Here is a 26,436-nt window from a genome sequence, read left to right on the forward strand (position 1 = left end):
TTGTGTGTAGGACGGAAGGGACTTATTATGCGTTTGCATGAGTAATTGGTGCAAATCTTAACATTTGTTTAAACAAATTAACATCCTTTTAATTGAAAGCTCTGAGAATTAGAAGTTGCTCGTCTGTCCGTCCCCCCGAGTGAAATTACTTGAAAAGGGGGCAAAATAAATAATTGAGCGTAAAGTTATTTAATTATGCATAGCTTTACATTTTATATAAAAATTGCAAGGTGTTTACTTTTCCTTTAAAGGGATAGTCTAGTCAAGATTAAACTTTAATGATTCAGATAGAGCGTGCAACTTTCTAATTTCTAAATTTGTCTTCGTTCTCTTGGTATATTTATTTGAAGTAAGCATAGGAGCTGGCCCATTTTTGATTCAGCACCTGGGTAGCACTTGCTGATTGGTTGGCTACATTTAGACACCAATCAGAAAGTGCTACCAAGGTGCTGAACCAAGAATGGGCCGGCTAATATGCTTACATTCTTGCTTTTTCAAATAATGATACAAAGAGAACGAAGAAAAATTGATAATAGGAATAAATTAGAAAGTTGCTTAAAATTGCATGCTCTATCTGAATCATGATCATTTAATTTTGACCATACTATTCCTTTAACCCCTTAATGACCACAGCACTTTTCCATTTTCTGTCCGTTTGGGACCAAGGCTATTTTTACATTTTTGCGGTGTTTGTGTTTAGCTGTAATTTTCCTCTTGCTCATTTACTGTACCCACACATATTATATACCGTTTTTCTCGCCATTAAATGGACTTTCCAGAGATACCATTATTTTCATCATATCTTATAATTTATTGTAAAAAAAATTATAAAATATGAGAAAAAAATGGAAAAAAAAACACTTTTTCTAACTTTGACCCCCAAAATCTGTAACACATCTACAACCACCAAAAAACACCCATGCTAAATAGTTTCTAAATTTTGTCCTGAGTTTAGAAATACCCAATGTCTACATGTTCTTTGCTTTTTTTGCAAGTTATAGGGCCATAAATACAAGTAGCACTTTGCTATTTCCAAACCATTTTATTCAAGATTAGCGCTAGTTACATTGGGACACTGATATCTTTCAGGAATCCCTGAATATCCCTTGACATGTATATATTTTTTTTTAGAAGACATCCCAAAGTATTGATCTAGGCCAATTTTGGTATATTTCATGCCGCCATTTCACCGCCAAATGCGATCAAATACAAAAAATTGTTCACTTTTTCACAAACTTTCGGTTTCTCACTGAAATTATTTACAAACAGCTTGTGCAATTATGGCATAAATGGTTGTAAATTTTTCTCTGGGATCCCCATTGTTCAGAAATAGCAGACATATATGGCTTTGGCATTGCTTTTTGGTAAATAGAAGGCCGCTAAATGCCGCTGTGCACCACACGTGTATTATGCCCAGCAGTGCAGGGGTTAATTAGGGAGCTTGTAGGGAGCTTGTAGGGTTAATTTTAGCTTTAGTGTAGTGTAGCAGACAACCCAAAGTATTGATCTAGGCCCATTTTGGTATATTGCATGCCACCATTTCACCGCCAAATGCGATCAAATAAAAAAAAAAGTTCCCTTTTTCACAAACTTTTTGTTTCTCACTGAAATTATTTACAAACAGCTTGTGCAATTATGGCATAAATGGTTGTAAATTTTTCTCTGTTATCCCCTTTGTTCAGAAATAGCAGACACATATGGCTTTGGCGTTGCTTTTTGGTACTTAGGCCGCTAAATGCGCATCACGCGTATTATGGCTAGCAGTGAAGGGGTTAATTAGGTAGCTTGTAGGGAGCTTGCAGGGTTAATTTTAGCTTTAGTGTAGAGCTTAGCCTCCCACCTGAAACATCAGACCCCCTGATCCCTCCCAAACAGCTCTCTTCCCTCCCCCACCCCACAATTGTCCCCGCCATCTTAAGTACTGGCAGAAACTCTGCCAGTACTAAAATAAAAGCTATATTTGGGCTTTTTTTTTTAAGAAAAGGCATATTTACATATGCTGCTCTGTAGGACCCCCCTTTAGCCCCCAACCTGACTGATCCCCCACCAAACAGCTCTCTAACTCTCCCCCTCTGCCTTAATGGCCGCCATCTTGGGTACTGGCAGCTGTCTGCCAGTACCCAGTTTAGAATAAAATGACTGATATTTTTTATTTTTTCCCCTTTTCTGTAGTGTAGCTCCCTGCCCCAGCAAAGACCAACCCCCCACCCCCTCCTAGATACCTCCGATTTATATATATTATAATTTTAATACAGCATTTTTCAAATTTTTAACAAGTTATAGTTTCTGTAGTGTAGCGTTCCCACCCGCTCCCGCCCCGTGCACGCGCCCGCCGCCCCCCGTGCACGCGCGCGCGCCCGTGCGCGCCCCCATCAGCCCTGCCCCCGATCCCGCCCCCCCTCTACATTACCCGGCCCATCGATGGCCGCCCACCCGCCTCCCAAGTCGGCTCCCACCCACCAACGATACCGGCCATCGATGTCCGGTGCAGAGAGGGCCACAGAGTGGCTCTCTCTGCATCGGATGGCCAGACAGTGTTATTGCAGGATGCCTCCATATCGAGGCATCACTGCAATAACCGGAAAGCAGCTGGAAGCGAGCAGGATCGCTTCCAGCTGCTTTCCACACCGAGGACGTGCAGGGTACGTCCTCAGGCATTAACTGCCTTTTTTTTGAGGACGTACCCTGCACGTCCTCGGTCATTAAGGGGTTAATGTGTATTTATTTACTTACAAACTTCGTTTGAAATACAAGTTAATCTCTTGGCATTTTGATATGATTATTGGGAGTGACACATTTACTTATTATTTTCATTCTTATTTTAGAACTATGGAGGACTATGAACAATTTTGCACAAATCAGTTTGCCAGAATAAAAGGAGAAGTGATTCACAGCGGGTTGTTATCTGCTGAACCAGCGGTCTCTGTAATTCGGTTCCATGGAGTCGCTGTGCTATCTCCTCTGGTAAGTAGTCTGCGCATAAAGATAAGTGAACTCACGTACTTTGTGTTGGCTGAGGATAGGTTTTGCTATTTACCATTGCACCCATATAATCTGCATTGATTAGTACAGATTTGTAGAGGAAAATGCTGGTGTAAAAATAAAATGCTTTATTTTGTTAGAGCATTTTATTTTTAAACAAATTTCTTTATTTTACTATGTGTTTAAAAGGATATTTAAGGGATATGAAACCGTGTTTTTTTCTTTCATGATTCAGATAGAGCAACTTTCTAATTTACTCCTATAACCACTTTTTCTTCATTCTCTTGGTATCTTTATTTGAAAAGGCCGGAGTGTAAGCTTAGGAGCCGGCCCATTTTTGATTCAGCACCCTGGGTAGTTCTTGCTGATTGGAGGCTTCACCATTCAGCAAGCGCTACCCAGGTACTGAACCAAAAATGTGCCAGCTGCTAAGCTTACGTTCCTGCTTTTTCAAATAAAGATGCCAAGAGAACGAAGAAAGTTTGATAATAGTAATAAATTAGAAAGTTGCTTAAAATTGTGAATCATGAAAAAAAAAATGTGGGTTTCATATCCCTTTAAAGGGACATTAAAATCAGAACTAAACTTTCATAATTCAGTTTTAAGGGACGCTCTAATTTACTTCTGTGCAGTCTTTTTATATGCACACTTTCTGAGGCATTGGGTACTGCTGAGCATGGGCAAGAGGTTTGTCTATACGTATATGAATCTGTGATTGGTTGATGGCTGTCACATGATATGGGGGAGGGGCCAGCAAACAACTTTGCTGCTGATTTAAAATTAAGAGTTAGTTGCATTGTCTTTTTATTATGCACTTGTTTATCCTACCCTTCTAGATTATAAATTCCCACAGGAATAGGGTCCTCAATTTCTCCTGTATTTTTTTCATTTTTGTCTTGTCTCTTAGTATTGTATCATTGTTTTACGTATATCAATAGTACCCATGGACAGCGCTGCGGAATATGTTGGCGCTTTATAAAGCATAATAATAATGTTAACTGTTACTGTGTTTAAAGGACCATTAAACACTAAATACAGATGAAATTATATATTAAAGGCAAAGATTAGCGTGAGAATAATGCACTTAAATATAAATATATACATATAATGTGGCTTAAATAGTGAAAATATTAGTGTAAAGTTTTAGTTTCCATAAAGCAATTGGCACTGCCATGTTGTAACCTAGGTTTCCTTCTCTTCTGAGTCCCATTGGGGACAGTTCTAAATGTTCAGTAGACTTCTTACATTCTTAAAGGGAAAGTATACTGCATCATTATTTACCTGTTATGTGTTTCCAAAGACTTGTTTTGCTAGGAGCAGAGTATAAATTGTATGAGAAATTGCTCCTTTGGGCTTTTGTTGTATATGAAATAGTTGGCTTTTTTCTTTGACACCACAACCCATTAAAATGGGCTGTGCTTGCAGGGAAACCAGAACTCCTTATTTTATCACTTTCTATACACCCAAATGATTCCTTACATTATCTCTGTCAGTGTACCAAAGTCATATACTTTGAGACAGCAATTTAAAATGTTAACTACATATCTCTGCTACCTCTGATTGGGAGTGTAATTTCTTCTGCTGGCTATTTTTAAATAGCTTTTCTATAGCTAGTACTTAAGTGTTTAGATATTCAGTATAAGTGTGGCTACCACATGTAAAAGCAGCTATTTCACAATCCAAAATAAAGGTGAGTTATTTGTAAGCAATTGAATACACTTCAGCACATAAAATAGTAAATTGAGAAGAGATTAAAGGGGGAGAAATGTTACAGTACATTGTCCCTTTAAAGTGTTTCATTACACTTTAACCCCTGCAATGGGGTAAAATGTATAGTGAAAGATAGTCTGTGCCTGATGAGAGCCAATAGAATTGTATGGGGAACTAAAATAAAATTATAGGGATAGGAAAGTAAAAATTTAACTTGCATGATTCGGATACAGCATCTTACTTTAAGACAGTTAAATTGACTTCTATTTTCAAATGTTCTTTGTTCTCTTACTATCCATTGTTGAAAAAGAATATGTACATATACTATACACTAGTGGAAGCCAGCTTGGGGATTGGTGTCTGCACACATTTTGCCTCTTGTGATTGGCTGCTTAATGTTTTCAGCTAGCTCTCAGTAGTACATTAATGTTCCTTCAGCAAAGGATAGCAAGGGAATGAAGCAAATTTGATAATAGAAGTCAATTGGAAAGTTGTTTAAAATTGTATTTTCTTTCCGAATCCTGAAAGAAAGAAAAAAATGTGTTTCTTGTCCCTTTTTTAAAAAGAGAAAATGAAGAGTACATTAGCCTAATGGGACAGTCTATAGACAGGTTTTATAAAATAGTTTTACAATGCACTTTCTTCTTAAATGTCAGTTTAAGGGCAACATTCTTAGTAAAGTACAGATGTCCTAGTCATTGTCATCTTTTTCTACCGCACCTTTTTTTCTTTTCTTTCTAAATAGTTGTGATTTTTGTAAGCTTGTTTTAGTCTGTGGATCAGAGAGTGACTCCAGCTTTTGTAGTTAGTTTCTCGTCCCTTTACCGCTCAGGTTGTTAGTCTGTTTTATGACGCACAACAAAGTCAGATCAAAACAAATCATTTCATCTTTAATAATTAATTTATAAGAGCATCCTTTTTATCATTTAAATATTTCTACAGTTGCTCTCTTCACTTGTACTATGAGCCCTTTTTCTAGGAGGTGCCATGTTTTATTGGCAGAAAATATTATTGTAACAGCATTGTCTGACATAAGGCTTAGGGGGCACAACCATTAGAGGGAGAGTGTGTAGTAAACTTTTCTTCCCTTTGTGTCCTAAATGATCTATTTTACCTGTTGTTTATTAAATTGTTTAGTTTTATTTTGTCATTTGAAATTGCTGCTTTCTCCTACGGTGTGTCCGGTCCACGGCTTCATCCTTACTTGTGGGATATTCTCTTCCCCTACAGAAAGTGGCAAAGAGAACACACAGCAGAGCTGTCCATATAGCTCCCCTTAGGCTCCGCCCCCCCAGTCATTCTCTTTGCCGCTCTAACTAGTAGAACCTCCACGGAGGTGGTGAAGAGTATGTGGTGTTTAGTTGTAGTTTTTATTTCTTCTATCAAGAGTTTGTTATTTTAAAATAGTGCTGGCTTGTACTATTTACTCTGCAGCAGAAAGTGATGAAGATTTCTGCTAAGAGGAATATGATTTTAGCACCAGTAACTAAAATCCATTGCTGTTCCCACGCAGGACTGTTGAAACCAGAGAACATCAGTTGGGGGGAACAGTTTGCAGGCTTATCTGCTTCAGGTATGATCAGCCATTTTTCTAACAAGACCATGTAATGCTAGAAGACTGTCAGAAAATCCCTCTGGGATAGGTAAGCCATTTTCCTTACAGTATAAATAGATGGCTTATATTAAGGGCTCTATGCTGGTTGACACTAATTGTGGGCTTAATCAATTGCTTTTTAGCACATTTTTGGCTATAAATAAGGTGTTTTTTTCAAACTTAAAACACTTTTGGGGTTTAATTTGCGCCTGGCACTTGGTTAGACACCTATTCTAGTCAGAAAGGCCCCTCCACTCTGAAATGAAGAGGAAGGAAGCCTCATTTTCGCGCCTTAATTGCGCAGCATTTTTTGACTAGGCAGTTCATGCAGTTTAACGTGGGGAGTCCAGAGGCTCAGAAAAGGACTCCAGACAGGTTTATTTGCTACCAAATTTATCCCTAAGGAAGGTAAAGGCTACAGTGGAAGCTGTGGCAGGGGACTGTACTGTGTTAACCGGTTAATAACTTATTAGCTCCGGTTTGGGCACTGAGGGGTTAATTGGTCTGAAAATTTGTGTGCAATCTTTTCAAAGCATTAAGACACTGTGGTGAAAATGTCATTAAAATTGGATGTGTTTTTCATGGTTTTTTGATGTTTCAATAATAAAGTGTGCATTTTTATTATTTAAAGAGACAGTAACGTTTTTGTAAAAAATAATTTTTATTGCATTGAAGTTCTGTTAAGGTTTGTCAAACATGTCTGATCCTTCAGATAGCCTATGTTCTGTATGTTCAAAGTCCAAGGTGGTTCCCCCATTAAATTTATGTGTGAAGTGTGCCATAGCGTCCAAGCATCTTAAGGACCATTCAATCACACTTAAAGATATAGCCCAAGATGATTCTTTAGCTGAAGGTAGTGGAGATAGCTCGCTATCCTCTCCTTCTGTGTCAATACCAGCTATGCCCGCGCCAGCGTTGCCCAGTACATCTAGCGCACCAATGATGATTACCATGCAACAGTTAGCGACAGTAATGGATAACTCTCTTTCAGCATTTTTATCTAAACTGCCAGCCTTTACTAGGAAGCGTGATTGCTCAGTTTTAAATACAGAGAATGAGCAAGCAGACGCAGAGGATAATTTATCTGTAGTGCCCTCACATCAATCTGATTTGGCGGTGAGGGAGGGCCTGTCTGAGGGAGAAATTTCTGACACAGGAAAAGTTTCTCAGCAGGCAGAGCCTGATGCCATAGCATTTAAATTTAAGCTAGAACACCTCCGCGCCCTACTTAAGGAGGTCCTAGCTACACTTGATGATTGTGAACCTTTGGTGGTTCCAGAAAAATTGTGTAAAATGGACAAATTCTTAGAGGTCCCAGTACACACTGATGCGTTTCCGATACCCAAGAGGGTGGCGGATATAGTGACTAGGGAATGGGAGAGACCAGGTGTACCTTTTGTCCCCCCCCCCTATATTTAAGAAAATGTTCTCCATTGTTGAACCCAGAAAGGACGCGTGGCAGACGGTCCCTAAGGTAGAGGGAGCAGTTTCAACACTAGCTAAACGCACGACTATACCAATAGAAGATAGTTGCGCTTTCAAAGATCCTATGGATAAAAAATTAGGTTTGCTTAAGAAAATTTTTGTTCAACAAGGTTTTCTTCTTCAACCAATTTCTTGCATTATTCCTGTAACCACGGCAGCGTCTTTTTGGTTTGAGGAATTAGAAAACTCGCTCCAGAAGGAGACTTCTTATGATGAAGTCATGGACAGAATTCACGCTCTGAAGTTGGCTAATGCCTTCATTACAGATGCCGCTTTTCAGTTAGCTAAATTGGCGGCGAAAAATTCAAGTTTTGCAATCATGGCGCGCAGAGCGCTTTGGCTAAAATCTTGGTCGGCGGATGTGTCGTCCAAAACAAAATTGCTTAGCATTCCTTTCAAGGGTAAGACCCTATTCAGGCCAGAGTTGAAAGAAATTATTTCAGATATCACTGGGGGAAAGGGCCATGCCCTCCCACAAGATAGGCCTTTCAAGGCTAAAAACAAGTCTAATTTCTTCTGTTAAGTGTGATCAGTCCACGGGTCATCATTACTTCTGGGATATTACTCCTCCCCAACAGGAAGTGCAAGAGGATTCACCCAGCAGAGCTGCATATAGCTCCTCCCCTCTACGTCACTCCCAGTCATTCTCTTGCACCCAACGACTAGATAGGATGTGTGAGAGGACTATGGTGATTATACTTAGTTTTATATCTTCAATCAAAAGTTTGTTATTTTAAAATAGCACCGGAGTGTGTTATTACCTCTCTGGCAGAGTTTGAAGAAGAATCTACCAGAGTTTTGCTATGATTTTAGCCGGAGTAGTTAAGATCAAATTGCTGTTCTCGGCCATCTGAGGAGTGAGGTAAACTTCAGATCAGGGGACAGCGGGCAGATGAATCTGCATAGAGGTATGTAGCAGTTTTTATTTTCTGACAATGGAATTGATGAGAAAATCCTGCCATACCGATATAATGTCATGTATGTATACTTTACACTTCAGTATTCTGGGGAATGGTACTTCACTAGAATTACACTGTAAGAAATACATAAAGCTGTTTAATAACTAGAGATTATGTTTAACGTTTTTGCTGGAATGTAAAATCGTTTTCATTTACTGAGGTACTGAGTGAATAAATGTTTGGGCACTATTTTTCCACTTGGCAGTTGCTTAATCTGTTTTTCTGACAGTTTCTGTTCTCCCTCACTGCTGTGTGTGTGGGGGAGGGGCCGTTTTTTGGCGCTTTTTCTATGCATCAAATATTTCAGTCAGCAACTCATTGTATTCCCTGCATGATCCGGTTCATCTCTACAGAGCTCAGGGGTCTTCAAACTTATTTTGAGGGAGGTAATTTCTCTCAGCAGAGCTGTGAGAATTATAGTTTGACTGAGATAAAAAACGTTTATTCTGTAATTTGTTTCCTGCTTTCAGAATTTGTTATCTTTGCTAATGGGATTAAACCTTTGCTAAAGTTGTGTTGTTTACAAGGATTGAGGCTATAACTGTTTCAATTTATTAATTTTCAACTGTCATAGATCTTCTGTGCTTCTTAAAGGCACAGTACATTTTAATATTATTCTAATTGAATTGTATTTCCAAGTTGCAAGTTTATTTGCTAGTGTGTTAAACATGTCTGATTCAGAGGATGATACCTGTGTCATTTGTTGCAATGCCAAAGTGGAGCCCAATAGAAATTTATGTACTAACTGTATTGATGCTACTTTAAATAAAAGTCAATCTGTACAAATTGAACAAATTTCACCAAACAACGAGGGGAGAGTTATGCCGACTAACTCGCCTCACGTGTCAGTACCTACATCTCCCGCTCAGAGGGAGGTGCGTGATATTGTAGCGCCGAGTACATCTGGGCGGCCATTACAAATCACATTACAGGATATGGCTACTGTTATGACTGAGGTTTTGGCTAAATTACCAGAACTAAGAGGTAAGCGTGATCACTCTGGGGTGAGAACAGAGTGCGCTGATAATATTAGGGCCATGTCAGACACTGCGTCACAGATGGCAGAACATGAGGACGGAGAACTTCATTCTGTGGGTGACGGTTCTGATCCAAACAGACTGGATTCAGATATTTCAAATTTTAAATTTAAACTGGAAAACCTCCGTGTATTACTAGGGGAGGTGTTAGCGGCTCTGAATGATTGTAACACAGTTGCAATACCAGAGAAAATGTGTAGGTTGGATAAATATTTTGCGGTACCGACGAGTACTGAGGTTTTTCCTATACCTAAGAGACTTACTGAAATTGTTACTAAGGAGTGGGATAGACCCGGTGTGCCGTTCTCACCCCCTCCGATATTTAGAAAAATGTTTCCAATAGACGCCACCACAAGGGACTTATGGCAAACGGTCCCTAAGGTGGAGGGAGCAGTTTCTACCTTAGCTAAGCGTACCACTATCCCGGTGGAGGATAGCTGTGCTTTTTCAGATCCAATGGATAAAAAGTTAGAGGGTTACCTTAAGAAAATGTTTGTTCAACAAGGTTTTATATTGCAACCCCTTGCATGCATTGCGCCGATCACGGCTGCAGCGGCATTCTGGATTGAGTCTCTGGAAGAGAACATTGGTTCAGCTACTCTGGACGACATTACGTACAGGCTTAGAGTCCTTAAACTATCTAATTCATTCATTTCGGAGGCCGTAGTACATCTTACTAAACTTACGGCGAAGAATTCAGGATTCGCCATTCAGGCACACAGGGCGCTGTGGCTAAAATCCTGGTCAGCTGATGTTACTTCTAAGTCTAAATTGCTTAATATACCTTTCAAAGGGCAGACCTTATTCGGGCCCGGGTTGAAAGAGATTATCGCTGACATTACAGGAGGTAAAGGCCATGCCCTGCCTCAGGACAAAGCCAAAGCCAAGACTAGACAGTCTAATTTTCGTTCCTTTCGTAATTTCAAAGCAGGAGCAGCATCAACTTCCTCTGCACCAAAACAGGAAGGAGCTGTTGCTCGCTACAGACAAGGCTGGAAACCTAACCAGTCCTGGAACAAGGGCAAGCAGACTAGGAAACCTGCTGCTGCCCCTAAAACGGCATGAATTGAGGGCCCCCGATCCGGGATCGGATCTAGTGGGGGGCAGACTTTCTCTCTTCGCCCAGGCTTGGGCAAGAGATGTTCAGGATCCCTGAGCGCTAGAGATAATATCTCAGGGATACCTTCTGGACTTCAAATACTCTCCTCCAAGAGAGAGATTTCATCTGTCAAGATTGTCAACAATCCAGACAAAGAAAGAGGCGTTTCTACGCTGCGTACAAGAGCTCTTGTTAATGGGAGTAATCCATCCAGTTCCACGATCGGAACAGGGACAGGGGTTTTACTCAAATCTGTTTGTGGTTCCCAAAAAAGAGGGAACTTTCAGACCAATCCTGGACTTAAAGATCCTAAACAAATTCCTAAGAGTTCCATCGTTCAAGATGGAGACTATTCGGACAATTTTACCTATGATCCAAGAGGGTCAGTACATGACCACTGTAGATTTAAAGATGCTTACCTTCACATACCGATTCACAAAGATCATTATCGGTACCTAAGGTTTGCCTTCCTAGACAGGCATTACCAGTTTGTGGCTCTTCCATTCGGATTGGCTACAGCTCCAAGAATCTTCACAAAGGTTCTGGGTGCTCTTCTGGCGGTACTAAGACCGCGGGGAATCTCGGTAGCTCCATACCTAGACGACATTCTGATACAAGCTTCAAGCTTTCAAACTGCCAAGTCTCATACAGAGTTAGTGCTGGCATTTCTAAGGTCACATGGATGGAAGGTGAACGAAAAGAAAAGTTCACTCGTTCCACTCACAAGAGTTCCCTTCCTGGGGACTCTTATAGATTCTGTAGAAATGAAGATTTACCTGACAGAGGACAGGCTAACAAGACTTCAAAGTGCTTGCCGCACCCTTCATTCCATTCAACACCCGTCAGTGGCTCAATGCATGGAGGTAATCGGCTTAATGGTAGCGGCAATGGACATAGTACCCTTTGCACGCTTACACCTCAGACCACTGCAACTGTGCATGCTAAGTCAGTGGAATGGGGATTACTCAGACTTATCCCCTTCTCTGAATCTGGATCAAGAGACCAGAAATTCTCTTCTATGGTGGCTTTCTCGGCCACATCTGTCCAGGGGGATGCCATTCAGCAGACCAGACTGGACAATTGTAACAACAGACGCCAGCCTTCTAGGTTGGGGTGCCGTCTGGAATTCTCTGAAGGCTCAGGGACAATGGAGTCAGGAGGAGAGTCTCCTGCCAATAAACATTCTGGAATTGAGAGCAGTTCTCAATGCCCTCCTGGCTTGGCCCCAGTTGACAACTCGGGGGTTCATCAGGTTTCAGTCGGACAACATAACGACTGTAGCTTACATCAACCATCAGGGAGGGACAAGAAGCTCCCTAGCTATGATGGAAGTATCAAAGATAATTTGCTGGGCAGAGTCTCACTCTTGCCACCTGTCAGCAATCCACATCCCGGGAGTGGAGAACTGGGAGGCGGATTTCTTAAGTCGTCAGACTTTTCATCCGGGGGAGTGGGAACTTCATCCGGAGGTCTTTGCCCAAATACTTCGACGTTGGGGCAAACCAGAGATAGATCTCATGGCGTCTCGACAGAACGCCAAGCTTCCTCGTTACGGGTCCAGATCCAGGGATCCAGGAGCAGTCCTGATAGATGCTCTGACAGCACCTTGGGACTTCAGGATGGCTTACGTGTTTCCACCCTTCCCGTTGCTTCCTCAATTGATTGCCAGAATCAAACAAGAGAGAGCATCAGTGATTCTAATAGCACCTGCGTGGCCACGCAGGACTTGGTATGCAGACCTGGTGGACATGTCATCCTGTCCACCTTGGTCTCTACCTCTGAAACAGGACCTTCTGATACAGGGTCCCTTCAAACATCAAAATCTAATTTCTCTGAAGCTGACTGCTTGGAAATTGAACGCTTGATTTTATCAAGACGTGGATTTTCTGAGTCAGTTATTGATACCTTAATACAGGCTAGGAAACCTGTTACCAGAAAGATTTACCATAAGATATGGCGTAAATACCTATATTGGTGTGAATCCAAAGGTTACTCTTGGAGTAAGGTTAGGATTCCTAGGATATTGTCTTTTCTACAAGAAGGTTTAGAAAAGGGTTTATCTGCTAGTTCATTAAAGGGACAGATCTCAGCTCTGTCCATTCTGTTACACAAACGTCTGTCAGAAGTTCCTGACGTCCAGGCTTTTTGTCAGGCTTTGGCCAGAATTAAGCCTGTGTTTAAAACTGTTGCTCCACCATGGAGTTTAAACCTTGTTCTTAATGTTTTACAGGGCGTTCCGTTTGAACCCCTTCATTCCATTGATATAAAGTTGTTATCTTGGAAAGTTCTATTTTTAATGGCTATTTCCTCGGCTCGAAGAGTCTCTGAATTATCAGCCTTACATTGTGATTCTCCTCATTTGATTTTTCATTCGGATAAGGTAGTCCTGCGTACTAAACCTGGGTTCTTACCTAAGGTAGTTACTAACAGGAATATCAATCAAGAGATTGTTGTTCCTTCTTTATGCCCAAATCCTTCTTCAAAGAAGGAACGTCTACTGCACAACCTGGATGTAGTCCGTGCTCTAAAATTTTACTTACAGGCAACTAAGGAATTTCGACAAACGTCTTCTCTGTTTGTCATTTACTCTGGGCAGAGGAGAGGTCAAAAAGCTTCCGCTACCTCTCTTTCTTTTTGGCTTCGTAGCATAATTCGTTTAGCTTATGAGACTGCTGGACAGCAGCCTCCTGAAAGAATTACAGCTCATTCTACTAGAGCTGTGGCTTCCACTTGGGCCTTCAAGAATGAGGCCTCTGTTGAACAGATTTGCAAGGCTGCAACTTTGTCTTCGCTTCATACTTTTTCCAAATTTTACAAATTTGACACTTTTGCTTCATCGGAGGCTATTTTTGGGAGAAAGGTTCTTCAGGCAGTGGTTCCTTCTGTATAAAGAGCCTGCCTATCCCTCCCGTCATCCGTGTACTTTTGCTTTGGTATTGGTATCCCAGAAGTAATGATGACCCGTGGACTGATCACACTTAACAGAAGAAAACATAATTTATGCTTACCTGATAAATTCCTTTCTTCTGTAGTGTGATCAGTCCACGGCCCGCCCTGTTTTTAAGGCAGGTAAATATTTTTTAATTTATACTCCAGTCACCACTTCACCCTTGGCTTTTCCTTTCTCGTTGGTCCTTGGTCGAATGACTGGGAGTGACGTAGAGGGGAGGAGCTATATGCAGCTCTGCTGGGTGAATCCTCTTGCACTTCCTGTTGGGGAGGAGTAATATCCCAGAAGTAATGATGACCCGTGGACTGATCACACTACAGAAGAAAGGAATTTATCAGGTAAGCATAAATTATGTTTTTCGTTCCTTTCACAATTTCAGGAACAGACCAGCTGCTACCTCTTCAGCCACTAAGCAGGAGGGTAACGCATCCCAGCCCAAACCAGCATGGAAACCATTGCAAGGCTGGAACAAAGGTAAACAGGCCAAGAAGCCTGCTGCTGCCACCAAGACAGCATGAAAGATTAGCCCCCGATCCGGGACCGGATCTAGTAGGGGGCAGACTTTCTCTCTTTGCTCAGGCTTGGGCAAGAGATGTTCCGGACCCCTGGGCACTAGAAATTGTCTCTCAGGGGTACCTTCTAGAATTCAAAGACTCTCCCCCAAAGGGAAGGTTCCACATGTCTCGCTTATCTTTAAACCAGATAAAGAGACAGGCATTCTTACATTGCGTAGAAGACCTTTTAAAGATGGGAGTGATACACCCAGTTCCGATACCAGAACAAGGGAGGGGGTTTTACTCAAACCTGTTTGTAGTTCCCAAAAAGGAAGGAACTTTCAGGCCAATTCTGGATTTAAAGATCCTAAACAAGTTCCTCAGAGTTCCATCATTCAAAATGGAAACCATTCGGACAATCTTGCCAATGATCCAGGAGGGTCAATATATGACTACCGTGGACTTAAAGGATGCGTACCTGCATATTCCTATCCACAAAGATCACCATCAGTTTCTAAGGTTCGCCTTTCTGGACAAGCATTACCAGTTTGTGACTCTTCCCTTCGGATTGGCCACTGCTCCCAGAATTTTCACAAAGGTGCTAGGGTCCCTTCTAGCGGTACTAAGGCCAAGGGGCATTGCAGTAGCACCTTATCTAGACGACATTTTAATACTAGGGTCGTCTTTTCACAAGGAAAAGGCTCATACGGACATTGTTCTAGCCTTTCTAAGGTCTCACGGGTGTAAGGTGAATATAGAAAAGAGTTCTCTGTCCCCGTTCACAAGGGTTCCCTTCCTGGGAACAATAATAGACTCGGTAGGAATGAAAAATTTTCTGACGGAGGTCAGGTAGTTAAAACTTTTGAACACCTGCCGAGTTCTTCACTCCATTCCAGAACCCTCCATAGCTCAGTGCATGGAGGTAATAGGACTAATGGTTGCGGCAATAAACGTGGTTCCTTTTGCTCGAATTCAGTTAAGACCATTGCAACTGTGCATGCTCAAACAATGGAATGGGGATTATGCAGATTTGTCTCCCCAAATACAAATGGACCAGAAAACCAGAGACTCACTCCTCTGGTGGTTGGCTCAGGATCACTTGTCTCGGGGAACGAGTTTCCGCAGACCGAAGTGGATCATTGTCACGACCGACGCCAGCCTCCTAGGCTGGGGTGCGGTCTGGGAGTCCCTGAAAGCTCAGGGTCTATGGTCTCGGGAAGAATCTCTTCTCCCGATAAACATTTTGGAATTGAGAGCGATATTCAATGCGCTCCAGGCGTGGCCTCAACTAGCGGAGGCCAAATTCATCAGATTTCAGTCGGACAACATGACGACTGTAGCGTACATCAATCATCAAGGGGGAACAAGGAGTTGAGGCGATGAGGGAGGTATCCAAGATCATAAAATGGGCGGAGGATCACTCCTGCCATCTATCAGCAATTCACATCCCAGGTGTGGACAACTGGGAAGCGGATTATCTGAGTCGTCAGACTTTCCATCCGGGGGAGTGGGAACTTCACCCGGAGGTTTTTGCCCAGTTAACTCAACTATGGGGCATTCCAGATTTGGATCTGATGGCGTCACGTCAGAACTCCAAAGTTCCACGTTACGGGTCCAGGTCCAGGGATCCCAAAGTGACATTAGTAGATGCCTTAGTGTGCGCCTTGGTCGTTCAATCTAACTTATGTCTTTCCACCGTTTCCTCTTCTCCCCCGGCTAGTAGCCAGGATCAAACAGGAGAAGGCTTCGGTAATTCTGATAGCTCCTGCGTGGCCACGCAGGACTTGGTATGCAGACCTGGTGAATATGTCATCGGTTCCACCATGGAAGCTACCTTTGAGGCAGGACCTTCTAACTCAAGGTCCATTCGAACATCCAAACCTAGTTTCTCTGCAACTGACTGCTTGGAGATTGAATGCTTGATTCTAGCGAAGTGTGGTTTTTCGGAATCAGTCATAGATACTCTGATCCAGGCTAGAAAGCCTGTCACCAGGAAGATTTACCATAAGATATGGCGGAAATATCTTTGCTGGTGTGAATCCAAGAATTTACTCATGGAGTAAGATTAAGATTCCAAGGATACTATCCTTTCTCCAAGAAGGATTGGAGAAAGGTCTATCAGCTAGTTCTTTAAAAGGACAGATATCTGCTCTGTCTGTTTTGTTACACAAGCGTTTGGCAGCCGTGCCAGATGTTCAGGCGTTTGTACAGGCTTTAGTCAGAATCAAGCCTGTCTACAGACCTGTGGCCCCTCCATGGAGCCTAAATTTAGTTCTTTCAGTTCTTCAGGGGGTTCCGTTTGAACCTTTACATTCCATAGATATTAAGTTACTATCTTGGAAAGTTTTGTTTTTGGTTGCTATTTCTTCTGCTAGAAGAGTGTCTGAATTGTCTGCTTTGCAGTGTAATTCACCCTATCTGGTGTTCCATGCAGATAAGGTTGTTTTGCGTACTAAACCTGGTTTCCTTCCTAAAGTTGTTTCTAATAAGAATATTAACCAGGAAATTATTGTTCCTTCTCTGTGTCCTAATCCAGTTTCTAAGAAGGAACGACTGTTACACAATCTGGATGTGGTTCGTGCTTTAAAGTTCTATTTACAAGCAACTAAAGATTTCAGACAAACCTCATCCTTGTTTGTTGTCTATTCTGGTAAGAGGAGAGGTCAAAAAGCGACTGCTACCTCTCTTTCCTTCTGGCTAAAGAGCATCATCAGATTGGCTTATGAGACTGCTGGACAGCAGCCTCCTGAACGAATTACAGCTCATTCCACCAGAGCTGTGGCTTCCACATGGGCTTTCAAGAATGAGGCTTCTGTTGACCAGATTTGTAAGGCAGCGACTTGGTCTTCACTGCATACATTCACCAAATTTTCCAAATTCGATACTTTTGCTTCTTCGGAGGCTATTTTTGGGAGAAAGGTTTTGCAAGCAGTGGTGCCTTCCGTTTAGGTTACCTGACTTGTTCCCTCCCTTTATCCGTGTCCTAAAGCTTTGGTATTGGTTCCCACAAGTAAGGATGAAGCCGTGGACCGGACACACCAATGTAGGAGAAAACAGAATTTATATTTACCTGATAAATTCCTTTCTCCTACGGTGTGTCCAGTCCACGGCCCACCCTGGCATTTAGTCAGGTTTAAATTTATTTTTCCAAACTACAGTCACCACTGCACCCTATGGTTCTCCTTTTTCTCCTAACTGTCGGTCGAATGACTGGGGGGACGGAGCCTAAGGGGAGCTATATGGACAGCTCTGCTGTGTGTTCTCTTTGCCACTTCCTGTAGGGGAAGAGAATATCCCACAAGTAAGGATGAAGCCGTGGACCGGACACACCGTAGGAGAAAGGAATTTATCAGGTAAATATAAATTCTGTTTTTGCCTGTTGGAATTTCCACAACTGTAATTATCCTCACAGTGAGGAATTGGAGTGATATAGAGAACATCTGAAAATTAACATTTTAGTAACTAAGTAATGGACTTTGTATATATTGACAGAGATAAGGAAGCATTTGTAATTTTAGATTGATAAGATAGGAATGTCTGCTGCTGAGATATATTTCATATACAAAAATAAACCTAAATTAATATTTACCCATACATTTTATACTCTGCAGCTTGTGTAAGAAGACAGTGGACACACATTAAAGGGACATTGTACACTAGATTTTTCTTTGCATAAATGTTTTGTAGATAATCCATTTATATAGCCCATACAGTTTTTTTTTTATTTATATGGTTAGTTTTGCTTTATTTTTAAATAACATTGTTCTAATTTTCAGATTCCTAACCAAGCCCGCAAGTTTTAGGAGAATACTGATGTATACCTACTCCAGCTTGCTTCTGTTTGTGTAAAGTGTCTTTTCATAAGCAAAGGGAGGGGGGGGGTGTCTGCCATTTCCCACTTGCAGTGGGTGTTACAGTAACCTTTTTAAACGGAGCTAAACTTGAAGCTTCTAAGTAAGTTTTTAAACGGTTTTATACTGGATTTTTATATCCGTATCTGTGCATATTATTCTTTATAGTAGTGTATATTACATGCACTTATATGAAAATTGGTGTATACTGTCCCTTTAAGAGGAAACAAATTTTACAGTTTAATCTACAGCACTGGTTTTCAAACCTGGCCTTCCTAACGGGCCACATTTTGAGGATATCTGAAATAGAGCACAGGTGAAATAATCAGCTGATTAGTAAACATGGTTATTTTACCTGATCTCATTCAAGGTAATCCTGAAAATCTGTCCTGTTAGAGGTACTTGTGTGGAGAAATACTATAATATATTGCAGATTACTATGTAAAGTAAGGGACAATATTGATTGCTTCGTGCCTGTTAGTTATTTGCTTCCATCTCTTCTCCCAGGTGTTGATACCTGTAGAGATTGAGAACCAAGGAGATGTAAGGGTATTTCCCAGTTGGGCTTTGGTCACTTGCTGCATCTAAACATCCCAGCTATAAGTGTGCGGTTTGGCACTTTAGTAGTTCTATTTCTAACTGTGGCAGAACATGGATGTGCAGACGGGCACCTTGATCCTGAAGAATTTCATGTTGAATAACCCCTCGGCTGGCAGGTGATTGCAGTAAGTGATACCTTAGTGGAGGAGCAATTGTCCAGTTTTATAATTGGGTTGCAAAACATTTTAAAATCACATGCTCTAATCCGTTCATTTAAGACTATCGACCTTGCATCTGATGCAATCAGAGCGCTAGTCGCACGACTCAGATACAGTGTTCTCATCAGGACCTTTTTTAGCGGGAGGCACCACCCAGCTGATTTTACTGACCACCCGGCTAAAATTTTAGCCAATAGTAAGCTAAAATGAGCTACTATTAAAAATGTTCATTATCATTAAATACATTTATGTTTAAAGTATGCAATCATTTGTGCTTTTGATAGCAGAAAAAGATATAATATTACACTGCACCCACCCTGCTACTTCATATTGCTGTCCTGCTGGCAAAATTATCTGTGGAGAACACTGAGATGTGCAACTAGCTCTGTTGATTGGATACGTAGCGTTTTCCTCTTTGGAATAGCAGTGCACCACAAGTCCTGAGCGGTATTTCTACTATGTGTTTAACCCCATTGTTGGGGTTAAACACCCAGTGCTGCAGGATCGTTAGTCTTTAAATGACATGCTCTAGCGGATTAGAGCAAGTCACCTTTAGTCTATAATGGCCCTTCAGTTTGTCTGCTGGTGGGAACATCAAACTTCCTTGGGCTTGTTCTGTGGCGTTGTCTTCAGACTGACACAAATTTACAAAAGGATGCCACGCCACTAGAGTTCGTATGGATGATAAATGGAGAATAATGGGACCTGTGTTTTGGAGCAGCCTCAGGCTTGCTCTTATATCCCTGAGAAAGATAAGGGCGTGTTCCATCAATAAGTCTCTCCCTGGCAGCAGAACCAGACATTACCCGAGTAATAGAGATAGTAGATTAGTCCATAATCAGCAGCCCAGGCATTTAAAGGGACAGTCAAGTCCAAAAAAACCCTTCATTTTTCAGATAGAGCATGTAATTTTAAACAACTTTCCAATTTACTTTTATCAACAATTTTACTTTGTTCTCTTGGTACATATGATAATTTCTAAGCCCTTGAAGGCCGCCTCTATTTTATTTACTTTTCACAGCAGGGGAGAGCAAGCTCATGTAGGCCATATAGATAGCATTGTGATCACGCCCGTGGCTAGTGGCAGACACTGCACTAATTGGCTAAAATGCAAGTCAATAGATAATAACTAAAAGTCGTGATTAGGGGCAGTCAGAAGATGCTTAGATACAAGTTAGTCACAGAAGTAAAAAGTGTATTAATATAACAGTGTTGGTTTTGCAAAACTGGGGAATGGGTAATAAAGGGATTATCTATCTTTTTAAACAACAACAATTCTGGTGTTGACTGTCCCTTTAAAGGGACAGTGTACTGTAAAATGGGTTTCTCCTTAAAGGGACTGTATGCACCAATTTTCATATACCTGCATGTAATAGACACTACTATAAAGAGGAATATGCACAGGTACTGTTCTAAAACTTAAGTATAAAACCTTTTACAAACTTAATTAGAAGCTCCCAGTTTAGCTCTGTTAATGAGGCAGTCTGGGACACAAAAAGAGCAGACCACCCCCCCCCCCCCCACATATGAAAACACAGATAACATAAACAGGTGCCAGCAGGAGTCTGTAAACACACTTATACATCTGCCACTGTGGGGCTTGGTTAGGAGTTAGGAGAATTGTTGCTTTAGGTATATTTATGAATATTAAATAACACAACCCAATACAGTGGTCTGATCTTGTAGGAAGAGAATACAACATTATCTTCGTTGTCTAATTATTTACACAAAGTCCTTCTTATCTTTTATTACGGTTTACTCAAAGGCCATTACTTAGAGAAAACAATGGGAAATTAACATTTTAGTACAGCCCTCCCCCCACACTGGGAGCAGTATACTATCTAAGCCTTCTTGTTTACATGCTCTTTTTGTAACCATAGTCTCGTCAAAATTAAACTTTACTTATTTAGATAGAGCATGCAATTTTAAGCAACTTTCTAATTTACTCCTATTATCAATTTTTCTCCGTTCTCTTGGTATTTTTATTTGAAAAAGCAAGAATGTAAACATAAGAGCCGGCCCATATTTGGTTCAGCACCTGGGTAGCACTTTCTGATTGGTGTCTGAAATGTAGCCACTAATCGGCAAGCGCTATCCAGGTGCTGAACCAAAAACGGGCCGGCTACAAATCTTACATTCAAATAAAGATACCAAGAGAACAAATAAAAATTGATAATAGGAGTAAATTAGAAAGTTGCCTAAAATTGCATGATCTATCTGAATAAAGAGTTTAATTTTGACTAGACTATTCCTTTAAAGGGACACATAAACTAGATTTTTCTTTGCATACATGTTTTGTAGATGATCCATTTTAGGTTGTTTTTGTAACAATGTATAGTTTTGCTTATTTTTAAATTATATTGTGCTGATTTTCAGCCTTCTAACCAAGCCTCAAAGTTTTAGATTTATACAGACTCCAGCATTCTCCTTTTATTTAAAGGCTTTTTTTAATATGCGGGGGCGGGGGAGTCTTATCTATTACATGCAGTTATATCAAAATTGGTGTATACTGTCCCTTTAAGTACAAAAATATTCAGTATAGATGGGGATACAATAGGCAAAATTATTTATTTTGAATGAGGAAAATAAAGGCACAGGAAATATTTATAAGCAATTTAATACACTCCAGTAGGTAAAATAGATAATTGGAAATGCATTAAAAAGGAGAAAATATTAGAGTACACTGTCCCTTTAACCATAGAATTACAACTAATATAGCTTTAGCATAGCACTTCTGCTGGAGCTCAGCTCTATCTCAGCACACTCCCAACACGAGCTTACTACTGAGGCTTTAGAATAAATAAATCAGGGCTATAAAATGTGGAACTATGTCTCTAAATTTAAAATATGTTTTCCCAATAAACTGTACATCCAACAAAGCACGGTGCTCTGCAATATTTATCTTGTATATAGTTTAACTTATATTATAAGTGAAAAGAACATACCTGACATTTTTACATAAGGTGTGGCGTTCAGCACAAACTCGTCTTCTCTCAGCTTCCACTTAAGGAACTATGAGGCTCAGCATGCTGCTGAAAACTGAGTCTCAAGCGCTAGTGATTTGCTGTTTTCAGCCATGTGGTGGTTCTTGCGGATATTCTGAGACCTGACACTTGTGAAGACAAGAGAACGCGGCATGAGCATGTACTGTAGAAGTGAGCGTTACTGAAGCAAAGTGCTATGGTCTATCATAGGTTGTAAGTGGGGGTAGAGGGATTGTACTGCTACTATTGGACCATTAAATACAGTACAAATGTATACGCAACAAGTGAATAATATAAAAAGACAATGTAATAGCACTTGCTATGAATTTTAAATAAGCAGTTGACTTGTTCTGACATACTTCAAAATGTCCTATTTTCTGGGCCCCCGTATCACGTGACAGCCATCAGCCAATCAAAAACTCATATATGTACACTTCTCAGAAACTGTGCATATAAAATAAACAGATTGCACAATTTGTTAACAGAAGTACATTATAAAGTCTCTTTAAACTGTATGCTCTATTTCAGGGTTCTTCAAACCAAGGGTCGGAACCCATTACTGGGTCACACCATGTTTACTGTGTTGTGACTTGTTTATGTGTTGTAGGGTGCAAGGTGAGTGTGATGTGTTACAAGAGTGTGTGTGTGTCTGTTATTTGAGTGTGGGTGGGGTGTGTGTGTGTCTGTTATGAGTGTGTGTGTCTGTTATATGAGTGTGCGTGGTGTGTGTTACATGGAGTGTGTGTGTTGTATGATAGTGTGTGTTATTATCTTTTACAAAACTTTCAAGTTTGACTACATTCGGGTATAAAGTGCGCCCACATTATAGTCACTTTGCTAAAAATTGCAGCTTTCTTTTTGTATATTGCTTCAGAAAATGTTCAGACCAATTGTAAAAATAGGGTCATGAAAGTATGTGGTTTCATGGCATTGGGTCTTGGGGTGGGGGAGTTTGAAGAACCCTGGTCTATCTGAATCATGAAAGTTCAATTTTAACTTCAATGTCCCGTTAAAGGACTTTAGAGGTAAACGTGATCTTTCTATTGTGAATTTTAATGGGACCATTTTTTGGTTGTGTTTTTTTGCCTATTTTTTGTGGTTTGTTATATAATTATTGGTCATTTACACAGAAATGATTCAGCTTGGAGAAGTGTGAAACGTGTGGGCATATTATGGCCCCTGGGTGTAAGACTGGACATGAATGTGTTAGAAGTTGCCCTTGCTTTCTCCTGACTAACCACAACTCTTATTATCTCTTATCTTATTCTAAATTTATGGAGGGATTCCCCTTCTCACTTCAAACACTTGCTAATCACTAACTACTGTACGATGGAGCTTACAACATACTTAGCCAATCCTGCTTTATCTGATTCATTAGCAAATAGCAAACTAGCTTCACTGTTAGAGAATTTCTTCTTCTTTTTTTTTTCTAAACATTTTGTCTATTTTTTTTCCTTCTGAATAATATCTCCTACTACAGCTAACATAACATGGTCACTTTTTATTTTTAGAGTGTTTTCCACCCCACTCACCACTCTGTGTTTCTGCATATAAATATTAATCTTTATCTTTTATATGATGGGAAAATCCAGGGAGCAGGTAATATTAGTCACATCATTGTGAAATTAGTGGAGAGTGTGGAATCCTTTGGTCATTGTGATTGGTAGAATATGTAGTCTCACACAACCCTAGAAGACCCTTTAGTTTTTTTAAAGGCATCCCCAAATACGGAATATCAAAATCCAAATTTATTCTGAAATCCAAACTTATTTGTTTAATATTTGGGGGGAAAAAATAAAATTTATCAAAAATTACTTTTACGTAAATATTGCCTAAATGACATAATATATTTTTCCATCCCCTCTTCAAACTGTCCCATTTTACAGAGGCAAATATTGTAAAATCCAAACCTTTCCTGCTCCCAAGCAGTTTGGATAAAGGATTTTCTACTTGTATGTATTTTTTTTGAGCCTGCAATGTCCTATTTCATACTAATTGTGCCGTATTCTATAGTAAGGAGAGATATATTATACCCAGAGAAGTATTCAAAGCCATTATTTTCCTTACAAAATTTGCATTGTTTTATAATATTAGGGCAGCCCATGGACATAGCCCTTGTGTAAGCTGCAGTTTCCTCTCCACCAGCAGTGCTCTGCGGGTCCCAAGCAGTGCTGGTTGCTAGTCTTCTTAAAATTATATCTTTTAGCAAATTGTTATTTTTTGACTATAATGGTGCTTTAAAATGAGCAAAAATAAAGCTGTCCCCTTATGAATTTATGACTTTTTAATTGCAGGAGATAAACATAGGTGTAAATTGCACAACACTGCACTGTATAATTTGCATAATGTAAACTGCAATAGTTTAACCTTTTTCCTTGTCTTAAACAAACCATAAATCTGGGCTTAATATGTATGTTATTGTATCTTCTTCAGAACCCATTAAGTATTCTTATTGTTTGTGGGAGATTAGCACCGTTCTAATCTTGCCGTTTAGTGAATACTACCCTAGAGCATGGTTTTGTCAACACACGAGGAAAAACCTGATTTTAGCAGCTTGATGCTAAGTGACATCAGCCTGGAGGTTGCGTCTTATGTGTCTGAGTAAACAACATTTCCCCAGAGGGGCTATAGCTGGCTAACCTGTTTTTATAGATTTTTGGACACTAATACACCATGGTATAAAATGCTATAAATGTAACCAATATATAAATCGTGTAGTAATATAACAGTGTTGGTGTGTATATGTATATATCTACGACTACGTTCCATCCAGAGGGGCACTCACAATCCAGTCCTAATATCCAAGTCCTAATTTGAAGGAAGGTATGACATAATGAAGGATACAGTTTTTATAAGATATATATATATATATATATATATATATATATATATATATATATATATATATATATATATATATATATATATATCTCATAAAAACAGCAGGCAGGCCAGCACTCCCGGTTAACATTTTATCCACTCAGGGTACTTCCATGGTATTGATAGTAGTTTATTTTGTATTGTCTGACGAAGGGGGTAACACCCCGAAACGTTACATTAAAGGTCACTTTTGAAATCCTGGCGAGTGCATCCCCATTCTTTACATATATAATATAATATAATATATATATATATATATATATATATATATATATATATATATATATATATATATATATATACACACACACACACACACGGGTGTGTAATATGTGTGTGTGTTTTGGCCGAACAGCTTTTCGTTTTTTTTTTTGCCTGTTATTTTCGGTAATATTATTGTCTAGAATATTTCGAATTTGATGCTAGCTTAGAGCTGCTGTTTGAGCTCATTACTTGACTTACTGTTGCATATAATAATCGTTTTCTTGGACTGTACTTTTATTTGGATAATTGGTAAAAATAAATAACCTGTTATATCTGATTCTGTAACACAGAACTAAATACAGAATAATACAGTATATTGATATTTAATATTGTTTTAAGTAGGGATGCAGAAACATTTTGGCCGAAAATGGCATTATCGTTTTTTTTTTTCTTTGTTTTTCTTTTGCCTGTTTTTTTCTTAGACAAAAAAATATCTTAAAACAATAATATGCTTTACAATAATTTTACCAATTTTAGTGTGTTACTTTCAATAAAAGTGTGATTATTTTATTGGTTTCCAGTTTTTCAATTCAGATTAATTCATTAAATAGTCTAATTATGAAAACAAAAACCTAAAAAAAAAATATTTCAAAATAATTTGAAAAAATTTTTTTTTTTTTTTTGGTAAAGTGCATCCTGGATTTTCGGGTTCAGTTTCGGTCCAGAATTTGCATTTCAGTGCATCACACACACACATATTTATTGCACTAAATATTACACTGACTAGTTCCGAATGTCACCCTGCTATTATAACATAATGTCATTTTGCGAGCTTACATATGTGCTGGTTTATATTCATTTCATTCTCCTCACAAGCTGATTTTTGTTTCTTGTTACATAAGCAGTAGCAGTCACATGACTGCTTTACATAACCACTGACTGACATGATAATTAGCCCTTTGGTAAGGAGCGTGTTTTTACTACCCGACACCTTACAGAGTCACTATCCAGGCAATGTGTAAACAAAACTCACTTGTGGCTTTGTACAATGCTGAACTGCTGTGTCACATTTCTCGCTGCTACAACTCGTTTTGTGTTCGGTGGCTGTGCTAGCTGAGTTTGTAAATCTACTGAAATCTTCAATGCAAAACCTTATAGGTCCTCGGATACCATATTCCCTGGTTATAAAATGGTAAGTCACAAGGAATTCATACGCTATATCTTCACCAGAATGTTTCCTGTATACATGTTAAGTTCTTAAATATGTTGTCGTTTTTCTTTTTTGCTTGTTTTTAAATGACACAAACTCTCTGTCTGGTATCTTTCAAATGTTTAATGTCTTAGAGATGTTTGTTTATTTCTCTTTTTTTTTTATAAAGATCACATTACAAAGGAGAGAAGAGATGCAACAATACAGACAAAAGGCAGTTGAGCTGGAAATGAAAAGAA

At 39.8% G+C, this 26,436-nt stretch overlaps 1 protein-coding gene across 7 annotated transcripts in view; it reads left to right on the forward strand.

Moving 5' to 3' along the window:
• The window catches only part of CCP110 (centriolar coiled-coil protein 110), an 84,784-nt gene that overhangs the window by 26,916 nt on the left and 31,432 nt on the right, over positions 1-26,436 (forward strand). For 5 of the 7 annotated variants that reach the window (XM_053694708.1, XM_053694713.1, XM_053694707.1 and 2 more), the window contains exons 2-3: positions 2,826-2,964; positions 26,367-26,436. The exon at positions 26,367-26,436 is cut by the window's right edge and continues 59 nt beyond it. In XM_053694708.1, the coding sequence (XP_053550683.1) occupies positions 2,826-2,964; positions 26,367-26,436 (209 nt within the window). Of the gene's footprint in view, positions 1-2,825; positions 2,965-21,937; positions 22,075-25,874; positions 26,180-26,366 lie in introns of those variants that run through there. The other 2 variants (XM_053694712.1, XM_053694711.1) reach the window with 2 other exon arrangements.

Source organism: Bombina bombina, chromosome 11 (assembly GCF_027579735.1).
Source record: "Bombina bombina isolate aBomBom1 chromosome 11, aBomBom1.pri, whole genome shotgun sequence".
In the NCBI taxonomy this organism is placed as follows: Eukaryota; Metazoa; Chordata; class Amphibia; order Anura; family Bombinatoridae; genus Bombina; species Bombina bombina.